Genomic DNA, 12,512 nt, shown 5'->3' with positions numbered 1-12,512 from the left:
TCGTTGGTCGCTGTCACACGACGAGATCGTTAGCGGGATCGTTGCTACGTCACCAAAAGCGTGACGTTGCAACGATATCGTTAATGATATCATTATGTGTGACTCAGCCTTAACGGAGTAGTAAGGATGTGAACACAGGCAAGAATTACTAAAATATCAATTTGCATTATATCAAATTAAACATGAAACAAAATATTAAAAAACAGATGCCTCTAGTGTGAGAGACACTTGAATGGTACAAACCCCCTCTGTAATAACATTAGTAATATTAAGCATTCAATCATAAATAAATAAATGGGAACAATTTCATAGATAAATTCATAAAAAAATTATGTGCAATGATCGCTCAATATAATGGTAAATATAATTATTGAATCTCAATTATTATGATTAGTCACTGTACACTGTAAAGTCACTGTATAGTATTCTAAAGTGCCAGTGCATACAATAAAAGTGCTTGACAAGTCACATGAGTAATCATGAGTAGTATAAGAAAAATGTTAGAGTGCCAAAGGATTGTTGATCTATGCTGGTGATGGTTAGTATGATTTTTTTGCCAAGGACCAATAAAAAACCGCAATGGGGCAATAGGATGCAAAGAATGAGTATAATAAACTTACAGAGTACAGGGGTCTGTCCTGTGTCCCTCAGACCCGACGCGTGTTTCGTCCACACTTCTTCAGGGCCTCATTGTGTAGTATTTTTCAATATCTTCCTCAAACATTTACACAGTAATGTATATATAGGTAAAATTTTGGAGTAGCTGCTAACATAGGACCCTTAAGAGTACAAGTATGTAGTTTTTAATTTAATGTAAACAGATACATTGAAGCATTATTCAAGATTTAATTTGAGTACCCAAGGTGATAAATAGGTGCAAAAGGATAAAAATTGTACGCAATAGCAGTCATACATCCCTGCATAACATAACAAACAAAAACTACTTACATCAAATAACTTTTCTATGTATATTTCCTCATTGACTTTTTCCCGCAAGATATCTTGGTTTTGCCGCACAAATGTTATGTAGGTATCTGCAAGGTCCATTCCGGGTTTCTGAAAAGCAAATAATAATTCATTAAAATCATATTTAAAACCCAAAAATTAAGGGGATGTAACTGCTGTTTTAAAAGTAAAAAAAAAAAATAATAAAAAAAAATATATATATATATTATTCCACTATACATACACACACAAACCAATTTATATACACACACACAGTAAATATATTTGGTTTTTTTTTTGGCCTGACTTATTGAATAGGGTATTCAAAACCACCAAACAAATGAAACACAATATTCAAACAGAAATGAATTTATCTGATAAACAAAATCTAAAACCCAGACAAGATTGCTACGGAATAACAATATAAGCTGTCTTGATCATTAAGCAACATACTCAGAGTACATATAGCAGACAAATCCTTCACATAAACCTTACAATACAATGTTCTGAAACAGTCTATTTCTATGTACACTTGTGTTTGTGATACTCCAGCTTTGTATGGACTTTTGTTGTTAAAGACTTATTGCCTCCAATTTTTATGTGCTGTGATTTTACTTTGCCTCTCAAAGCAAAAGACATTTTTGAAGGTCATATTAACAAATATGATTTTACAGGTAAAAGCATTTAGAAAAAAAAAGACGAACAATGCAATTTAATAAACTGTTTACAGAACTTATAAATATCAGATAGTTTTCTGGAACAAAATACTCCACTTTAGGGTCTGTGCACACGGTGCGGATTTGGCTGCGGATCCGCAGCGGATTTGACGCTGCGAATTAGTAGCAGTTTTCCCATGCGGTTTACAGTACCATGTAAACCTATGGAAAACCAAATCCGCTGTGTACATGCTGCAGAAAAAACATGCGGAAATGCTGCGGTGTCTTTTCCGCAGCATGACAATTCTTTGTGTGGATTCCGCAGCATTTTACACCTGTTCCATAATTGGAATCCCCAAATGTGAAAACGCATGTGAAATCCGCACAAAAACCGCGGTAAATCTGCAGGTAAAATGCAGGGCGTTCTACCTGCGGATTTTTCAGAATCTGCGCAGAAAAATCCGCACACGAATCCGCAACGTGTGCACATACCCTTATATTCAACATAAAGTAATTACAATTCATTTTGGGTAACGATATCTATAGTTGGAATGATAAAATCATCTCAGATCGGTCAATGTAGATTTCATAACAATAAGTGACAGAGTAACATTCTTTTCTGGAAAAAAATGATCAATTATTAACATTTATTATACTTGCTTATATAGAACCATTAATTCCAGACATTATCAGGGATTTACAGATATCTTCATCGCTGTCCCCATTGGGGCTTATAATCTAAATTTCCTATCAGTATGTTTTTGGAGTGTGGGAGAAAACCTGAGAACGCAAAGGAAACCCAAGCAAACAATGGCTCGCTGTAAAAAAAAAATACCTTGACAAATAAAAAAATGAAACAGAATTAGATTTAATATTTATTTATAGCCAAACTATATGAAAAAAAAGGTTTGATGCATAAAATGTAAAGAAAACAAGAATGCAATGATTTGGATATCTCTTATAGCCATATTTTATTCACAACAGAAGTTTTGGCCTGATACATCACAACCAGCGGAGTTCATGCTGGTCTTGATGAAGAGATGGGCTGGAGTCAGATGCTCCCAATTCATGAAGAAGCGTATGACTCTTCAAGCATTAGAAGCGCTGGACAAGTGGGGTACACAATTTGTCATCCTCGCCATAAATCCTATTCCACTCACTGCAGGAGTAAGATTTGTGTTGTAGCGATTTTGACCAGCGGCGGTTGTCACACCTCCATCCTGCCACAGCTCCACCCACTTTGTGATATCTGGGTAAAAATGGCAACGAAATGAGTGATTATTTTTGCGCAGTTGCCAACTGCACCAAAATTAAGAAACTTTTCAAAACTTTTTAAGTCATAATACTGGTGTAAAAACTTTAATGAATTGAGTCTATAGACCACATATTCAATGTTGAGAGTTCCTTATTTTTTCAAATTGGAAAAATTACTAATTTAGAAATTGATGGCCACAACACATCTCAAAACAGTTGGGACAGGGTCATGTCCGTCTACTATTGTGCAGCATTCCTTCTTTTTTTCAACAGTCTGTAAATGTCTGGGAAGTGAGGAGACAAATTGCCGGAGTCTTGGGTGAAGAATGTTGTCCCATTTTTGTCTGATGTAGGATTTTAGCTGCTCAACAGAATTAGGTTGTCTTTACCAGTTTTGTTTTAGCTCCATGGTGGTGTGCCAAATATTTTTTACTGGTGAAAGGACTGCAGGCGGCCAGTTCATCATCCAAACTCTTCCTCTGCAAAGCCACACTGTTGCGGGCAGCACGGTGGCTCAGTGGTTAGCACTACAGCCTTGCAGCGCTGGAGTCCTGGGTTCAAATCCCACCAAGGACAACAACTGCAAGGAATATGTATGTTCTCCCCGTGTTTGCGTGGGTTTCCTCCGGGTACTCCGGTTTCCTCCCACTTTCCAAAGACATACTGAAAGAGTGTGAGCCCCATTGGGGACAGTGCTTTACGCGCTGCGGAATATGTTAGCGCTATATAAAATAAAGATTATTATTGTGATAGACACAGAACGTGGCTTAGCATTGTCTTGCTGTAATATGCAAAGCCTTCCCTGAAATAGACATTGTCAGGATGGAAGCATGTTGTTCTAAAACTTCGATATCATAGTCAGCAGTGATGGTGCCTTTCTAAATCTGTAAGCTGCCCATGCCATAAGCACTATTACAACCTTAGACCATTGGAGGTGCAGGCTTTGGAGTTATGCTCGGAGAAGCCGGATGGTTTCTTTTCTCTTGAGTCTTCAGGAGGTGATGTCAGAGGTTCTCATAAAAAAAAATCGTCTTTTGATTTATCGGACCACAGAGTAGTTTTATAGTTAGCCCCAGTCCATTTTAATTGAGCAGTGTGTCTGGATGGTGTTGATATATGGCCTCAGTTTTGCATGATATGTGGTTAATCTGCAGGTTAATAGCGTTACTAACCTGCCCGATGCTTGCACACAGTCTTGCAGAGAAAAAATTAAATTTGTTCCCACTGGCAGCATTCGGTTTCAGTCACGGGGGCGGCGCCGGTTCAGGCACTGAATACACAGAGGCAGCTGAAAACGTGACCCCGGGCCTGACGGACAGCCGGCCCCAATGCAGAGCCAGTGTCAGTTATGACTGGGGGTCTGGCTACAGCTGCCGCTCTGGAAGAGAGGTAAACAAGGAAGGGGAGAGGGCGCACTACCATATATGGTAGAAAAAGATACAAATATAATAATGGGGTGCAACACCTAGTATGGATAAGAACCAGGAAGTGGAGAGGAGAAAGACCAACTAATAAATGGTGTGCACAGTCACATAATAATGGCGAAAAATAGAAATCTTTATTAATATTTAGACACTTGAGACACAGCAACCATTAAAACCACTTTAAAAAGATGTATAAGAACATAGCGAATAAACCACACCCCTAAAGATGGAATGCTGTGGGACATTATCAACAATGAACCAAATGGCCAAGCAATGAAAAGCACATATGCTATTTATTAGCCGCAAGATATCCACAGTATAAAATGCAAAGCAAAACAGACACATTCACAAAATGGGGCATGATGAAAATTAGAAAACATGTATACAACAAGTAGAATGAATAAACTGAAACATCCTGCTCCCAATAGTATTAAACCCAGAAATAGCAGCACATGCTCTGGGCATCTGTAAGATGTAATGTGAACAGTGGATTTGGATCCAGACCGCAAAGCGTGTGTTTATCTCCAGGTCTGGAAAGCCTGGTTAGATGTAGATGGTAAAAAATCCCAAAACTATATGATGTATACAACCTGTGGTGTATAATCTGAAGGTGCAGAAGAATGCAAAAGGGAAAGGTAGCCGGCTGTCTGATGATGTAACTGGCTATCTGATGATGTAACCGGCTATCTGATGAATGTAGCTGTCTGTCTGATGATGTAGCTGTCTGTCTGATGATGTAACTGGCTGTCTGATGATGTAGCTGGCTGTCTGATGATGTAACTGGCTATCTGATGATGTAACCGGCTATCTGATGATGTAACCGGCTATCTGATGAATGTAGCCGGCTGTCTGATGATGTAGCCGGCTGTCTGATGATGTAACTGGCTGTCTGATGATGTAACTGGCTGTCTGATGATGTAACTGGCTGTATGATGAATGTAGCTGTCTGTCTGATGATGTAGCTGTCTGTCTGATGATGTTGCTGGCTGTCTGATGATGTAGCTGGCTATCTGATGATGTAACTGGCTGTCTGATGATGTAGCTGGCTGTATGATGATGTAGCTGTCTGTCTGATGATGTAGCTGTCTGTCTGATTATGTAGCTGTCTGTCTGATGATGTAGCTGGCTGTCTGATGATGTAGCTGGCTGTCTGATGATGTAACTGGCTGTCTAATGATGTTGCTGGCTGTCTGATGATGTAGCTGTCTGTCTGATGATGTAGCTGTCTGTCTGATGATGTAGCTGTCTGTCTGATGATGTAGCTGGCTGTCTGATGATGTTGCTGGCTGTCTGATGATGTAGCTGTCTGTCTGATGATGTAGCTGTCTGTCTGATGATGTAGCTGGCTGTCTGATGATGTAGCTGGCTGTCTGATGATGTAGCTGGCTGTCTGATGATGTAGCTGGCTGTCTGATGATGTTGCTGGCTGTCTGATGAATGTAGCTGTCTGTCTGATGAATGTAGCTGGCTGTCTGATGATGTAGCTGGCTGTCTGATGATGTAGCTGGCTGTCTGATGATGTAGCTGGCTGTCTGATGATGTAGCTGGCTGTCTGATGATGTAGCTGTCTGTCTGATGATGTAACTGGCTGTCTGATGATGTAGCTGGCTGTCTGATGATGTAGCTGGCTGTCTGATGATGTAGCTGGCTGTCTGATGATGTAGCTGGCTGTCTGATGATGTAGCTGGCTGTCTGATGATGTAGCTGGCTGTCTGATGATGTAGCTGGCTGTCTGATGATGTAACTTGCTGTCTGATGATGTAGCTGGCTGTCTGATGATGTAGCTGGCTGTCTGATGATGTAGCTGGCTGTCTGATGATGTAGCTGGCTGTCTGATGATGTAGCTGGCTGTCTGATGATGTAGCTGGCTGTCTGATGATGTAGCTGGCTGTCTGATGATGTAGCTGGCTGTCTGATGATGTTGCGGCTGCCTGTTCGGATCAAGAGAGGCTCATGTATAGAGCCGAAGTAAGCATAAAGTCCCAATAAGAAATAGGTGTGGGGACAGCCCCACGCGTATCGCTGCTGCGAGCAGCTTCATCAGGATATTCTATCTCCTTTAAGCAATGAGTCTTATGTCTTTTACTCTTGCAGACAGCCACTGAATTTGTATCTTTACATTTAGCTTCTGCATGGGCACACTACACAAATGATTTATACCCCTTTTGGAGGCATCGTGCTTTTTGTGTTTTTGCTTTAATTTTTGCTTTTCCACTGCTGCCTTTTAGCTTCATTTACGGCTGCTATGTGTCATCACATCTGTGTAGTCTCATTGTTATAATTGCTCCTTCAGGATGGCTGGCTACCTCCTTCTGTTCCATTGAACCAGTGCTTCATACCAGTAATGTGTTTTTTTCTGATTACTTCACCTATTTATTTTCTGACATTTGCACCTCTGACAACTTCCCCTGATGAAGCTGCTCGCAGCGATACTTGTTTACATTTTTTCTAATTTTGATCATGCCACATTTGAATGTGTGTTATGCTTTGGCTCATTTAAAGCATTTGTGCTTTTCATTGAGGTTAATTCGCCATGTTCTTATACATGTTTTTAAGTGTTTTTTAAATAATATAATATAATCTTTATTTTTTTTTTTATATAGCGCTAACATATTCCGCAGCGCTTTACAGTTAGCACACATTATCATCGCTGTCCCCAATGGGGCTCACAATCTAAATTACCTATCAGTATGTCTTTGGAGTGTGGGAGGAAACCGGAGAACCTGGAGGAAACCCACGCAAACACGGGGAGAACATACAAACTCCTTGCAGATGTTGTCCTTGGTGGGACTTGAACCCAGGACTCCAGCACAGCAAGGCAGCAATGCTAACCACTGAGCCACCGTGCTGCCCAGTTTTAACATTTGCTGTGTCTCAGGAGTCTAAACAATAGATTGAGTGGTGACCGAACCCATGCAGGTGCCGACCCCTGTGTGACTGAAACCGGAACGCTGCTGGGGGAAATAAAGTTCATTTTCTCCCCACAGCGTTTGGCTACGTGCAGGTGCGGGGCGGGATAGTAACGCTACTAACCTGCAAATTAAACCCACATCTGCAATTTAAAGGAGTTGTCTGGTTTAAATTGATAAGTGTGCAGTCACTCTCTGAGACTGCAGACTAATAAATCCCCCCAGCGTACGCACTGTGCGCTGCGAGGATTCACCGGTTGTGTACTCCTGGCTAGAGCCCGTATAGTGGACATGGCCTTGCTCCATACACTTGTATTGAGCGAGGCTATTACAACTGGACGGCCGCATCACTAGACAGGTGTATGAAGGAGGTGGCGTCCACTGTATGGGCTCTGGCCTGCAGTATGTAAATCGCATACATACAGTATTGCTGGTACTGACTCACAGTGGCGTAACTACAAAGTCATGGGCCCCGGTGCGAACTTCCAAATGGGCCCCCCCCCCACCTTCCCCTAGATACGCCTCGGACTGTTGCAGGAATCTCCTGCACTGCAACATGGTGTTGGGTGCCAGCACAGCCCGCACAGTGGTATATCCAGCACAGCCCGCACAGGGATATATAGAGCACAGCCCGCACAGGGGTATATAGAGCACAGCCCGCACAGGGATATATACAGCACAGGGATATATACAGCACAGCCCGCACAGGGGTATATACAGCACAGCCCGCACAGGGGTATATCCAGCACAGCCCGCACAGGGGTATATCCAGCACAGCCCGCACAGGGGTATATCCAGCACAGCCCGCACAGGGGTATATCCAGCACAGCCCGCACAGGGATATATCCAGCACAGCCCGCACAGGGATATATCCAGCACAGCCCGCACAGTGGTATATCCAGCACAGCCCGCACAGGGGTATATAGAGCACAGCCAACACAGTGGTATATCCAGCACAGCCCGCACAGGGGTATATAGAGCACAGCCAACACAGTGGTATATCCAGCACAGCCCGCACAGGGATATATAGAGCACAGCCCGCACAGGGGTATATAGAGCACAGCCAACACAGTGGTATATCCAGCACAGCCCGCACAGGGATATATAGAGCACAGCCCGCACAGGGGTATATAGAGCACAGCCCGCACAGGGGTATATAGAGCACAGCCCGCACAGGGGTATATAGAGCACAGCCCGCACAGGGGTATATAGAGCACAGCCCGCACAGGGGTATATAGAGCACAGCCCGCACAGGGGTATATAGAGCACAGCCCGCACAGGGGTATATAGAGCACAGCCTGCACAGGGGTATATACAGCACAGCCCGCACAGGGATATATACAGCACAGCCCGCACAGGGATATATACAGCAGCCCGCACAGGGGTATATACAGCACAGCCCGCACAGGGATATATAGAGCACAGCCACTGCATAGTACTGCACAAGAGTTATGGCCCCATAAGATGCTCCGCACAGCCACTGCCCCTTATAGTGCTGCACAAGTGTTATGGCCCCATAAGATGCTCCGCACAGCCACTGCCCCTTATAGTGCTGGTGCTGCACAAGTGTTATGGCCCCATAAGATGCTCCGCACAGCCACTGCCCCTTATAGTGCTGGCGCTGCACAAGTGTTATGGCCCCATAAGATGCTCCGTATAGCCACTTGCGACTTGCCCCTTTTGCTTTTGCTGCCATAAAAAAAATAAATCACATACTCACCTCACCTCTCGCTCTTCGCTCAGGACCCCCGGCCCCGGCACTATCAATATTTACCTGGCTGCTCCTCGTGCGGCTCCGTCTTCGGCACTGACGTTCAGCAGAGGGCGCGCACTGACTACGTCACCGCGCCCTCTGACCTGAACGTCACTGCCAGAAGACGCTGATGACAGAGCCGCACCGGAACGAGGAGAGGTAAATATCGCCCAGCGCTGCGCAGCGCTGTATACTCACCACCAGTCACCTGCAGGCTGCTCCTGGCGCTGCGTCCCTGCTTCTTCCACCGCTGCATCTTCTTCCTGTATTGAGCGGTCACATGGTCCCGTTCATTACAGAAATGAATATGAGGCTCCACCTCTATGGGAGGTGGAGCCGCATATTCATTTCTGTAATGAGCGGGACCATGTGACCGCTCAGTGCAGGAAGAATCTGCAGCGCTGGAAGAAGCAGGGACTTCCAGGGACCGCGCCGGGAGTAGGTAAGTATAATTAGAGAGCGGTGACGGCTCCCTGCCGCGGGTCACTCACAAATGGTGCAATCATGGGTCATTTCATTCTCCGGCTTCACTACTGTCCATGGGGCCCCTAAGTAGTCTGGGCCCCGTCGCAACTGCGACCGCGGTAGTTACGCCCCTGCTGACTCAGAAACTGGTGAATCCCAGCAGCACACAGTGCGTGCGCTGGGGGGATTTATAAGTCTACAGCCACACAGAGTGACTGTAGACTCATCAATTTAGACCAAACAACCCCATTAATAGTGTTTTTTTTTCTGGTGACAGGTTCCCTATAACTTGCATTTGTGGATTGTCTGGAGAGCTGTGTACACAAAGACATTACTGAGCTCATGCAGTGATTTGTACAACCAAGTCATGCTTGTTTTTAGCACAGTGCTGTACAAGGGCCCATATATCATGAGTATTAAATATTGAACTTTGGCCTTGTCCCAGAATCTCTGAATCTTTTAATATTATGTAATATAGATGGTGGGATATTCAAAGTATTTGGAAGTTTAAATCAGAGAGTTATGTCACACAAAATAGTTAATAAGTAACATTTCCTATATGTCTACTTTGCCTCAGCACAATTTTTAAACATTTTTTTTTTGTTAGGAAGTTATAAGGGTTAAAAGTTGACCAGCGATTTCTCATTTTTCCAACAAAATTTACAAAACCATTTTTTTTAGGGACCACATCAAATTTGAAGTGGCTGAGGGATCTATATGACCAGAAAATACCCAAAAGTGAAACTAATCTAAAAATTGTACCCCTCAAAGTGTTTAAAACCACATTCAAAAAGTTTATTAACCCTTCAGGTGCTTCACATGAATTTTTGGAATGTGGAAAAAAAATGAACATTTAACTTTTTTTTCACAAAAACTTTACTTTAGACCCATATTTTTTTTATTCTCACAAAACTAATAGGAAACAATGGATCCCAAACTTTGTTGTTCAATTTCTCCTGAGCATGTCGATACCCCATATGTGGGGGAAAACGGTTTGGCGCACGTCAGAGCTCGGAAGGGAAGGAGTCATTTGACTTTTTGAATACAAAATTTGCTGGAACAATTAGCCGACACCATTTGTTGGAATCATGGATGTGCCTTAGGCTACTTTCACACTAGCGTCGCTTGCTGTACGTCGCAATGCGTCATTTTGGAGAAAACACGCATTCTGCAAAGTTGACCGCAGAATGCGTTTTTTCTCCATAGGCTTGCATTAGCGACGCATTGCGACGTATGGCCACACATCGCATCCATCGTGCGTCGTGTTTTGGCGGACCTTGGAGATATTAACCGGAGATATTATACCATGCAATTTATTGTGCAATTTCTCCTGAGTATGCCGATACCCCATATGAGGGGGAATACTACTTTTGAGACACAGTGCAAAGCTCAGAAGGGAAGAAGCGCCATATTGAAGTTCAGTTTTTATTTTTCTAAGGGCAAGTAGGAAAATTATTTATAACAAACTGAAGTCCATTTTTTCCTGAGTGCTCCAATAACCTACATGTACTTAAGAAATATTTTTCAGGCACAGCGCAAAGCTCAAAAGGGAAGGAGCGCTATACTAGTGCAGATTTTACTTTTATGGTTTGCAGGTGCCATGATCCACTGGGAGAGCCCCTGAGGTGCAAGAACAGCAGATACTCCCATAAGTTACCCCATTTTACAAACTAAACCTCAATGAATTCATCTAGGGGTGCAGTGATCATATTGACACCACAGGTGTGTCACAGAAATTTATACTATTGGGCATTGAAGAAGAAATAAGTACATTTTTACAACTAAAATGTTATTTTAGCCCCAGATTTTACATTTTCACATTTTCAAGTGGGTAAAAATGGCATAAGAGTTTGTTTCACAATTTCTATTGAACCTGGCAAAACCCTATATGTGGCTGTATAGTACTGCTTAGCCATTCGGAGAGACTCGGGAGGAACAGAGCGCTATTTGCCTCCTGGAGTGCAGATTCTCCTAGAATAGTTTGCAGACTCCATATACAAAACCCCTAAGTGCTAGAAGAGCAGAATCCCTCTCTCAAGTGACCACATTTTCAAAATTATACCCCTTTGGGAATTTATCTACAGGTGTAGTGACGATTTTGACTCCATGAGTGTTGTCGAGAAGCAAGCTGCAATGAATGTTGCCAAGTGAAAATTGCAAACTTCTGTTGTAGTGACTAGTACGTTGTAGTGACCAGTACCTATTCGTGACCAGTACATTATGCCCTGCTCATGCTTCAGGAGACATGCACTCATAAGCTAAGCGGGCTCTCATCGCTTCAGAAATGCCAGACATGTGGACACTATATGTGGTTTATGTCCATTGTGAAGCTCAGAAGGGAGGGCGCATTTGGATTTGGGATAACAGAATTTGCTGAATTTCTTTTAAGGGGCGAAGAGCCATTTTGCTTTTCCAGAGCCTTTGTACTACCAATAGCGTGTAAGCCCTAATATTTCCATTAACAGATGACAGATCTAATTGATCACTTTTTTTGTGGATTAAGTTGAAGCTTTTAATTTCAGGAACATTTTACATAACGTTTGGGATCACGTTAATCCAGAGCTATAAACTGAGCATTTACATCAGGGTTTACATCTACATTTTTTAGTGGCTTGATTCAGATTAAACCCTGTCATGATCTCAATGGCAAGAGATCATAGCATCAGCATATATAGGAACTAGCTCTTGGAAGATGGAAACTGAGCTGACCATGAACTAAACCTAACGCACAACTAGCAGTGGCCGGGTAGCATGCCTACGTTGATTCTAGATGCCCAGCACCAGCCGGAGGACTAAATAAAGCTAGCAGAGGAAAATATTAGTCCTAGCTCACCTCTAGAGAAATACCCCGAAAGGAGACAGAGGCCCCCCACATGTATTGGCGGTGAATCAAGATGAAATAACAAACGTAGTATGAAAATAGGTTTAGCAAATTTGAGGTCCACTTACTACATAGCAGAAGACAGAAAGGACACTTTCATGGTCAGCTAAAAACCCTTTCAAAACACCATCCAGAAATTACTTTAAAACTCTGGCATTAACTCATAACACCAGAGTGGCAATTCCTGTTCACAAGAGCTTTCCAGACACAGTAACGAAACTACAG

The 12,512-nt window shown here is 42.9% G+C and overlaps 1 protein-coding gene across 18 annotated transcripts in view; it reads right to left on the bottom strand.

Annotated features, from left to right (window-relative positions):
• The window catches only part of CADPS2 (calcium dependent secretion activator 2), a 699,771-nt gene that overhangs the window by 64,317 nt on the left and 622,942 nt on the right, over positions 1 to 12,512 (bottom strand). For all 18 annotated transcript variants that reach the window (XM_077264944.1, XM_077264942.1, XM_077264943.1 and 15 more), the window contains one exon: positions 949 to 1,056. In XM_077264944.1, the coding sequence (XP_077121059.1) occupies positions 949 to 1,056 (108 nt within the window). The remainder of the gene's footprint in view (positions 1 to 948; positions 1,057 to 12,512) is intronic.

Source organism: Ranitomeya variabilis, chromosome 5 (assembly GCF_051348905.1).
Source record: "Ranitomeya variabilis isolate aRanVar5 chromosome 5, aRanVar5.hap1, whole genome shotgun sequence".
In the NCBI taxonomy this organism is placed as follows: Eukaryota; Metazoa; Chordata; class Amphibia; order Anura; family Dendrobatidae; genus Ranitomeya; species Ranitomeya variabilis.
This window is presented reverse-complemented; position numbering and strand designations above follow the sequence as displayed.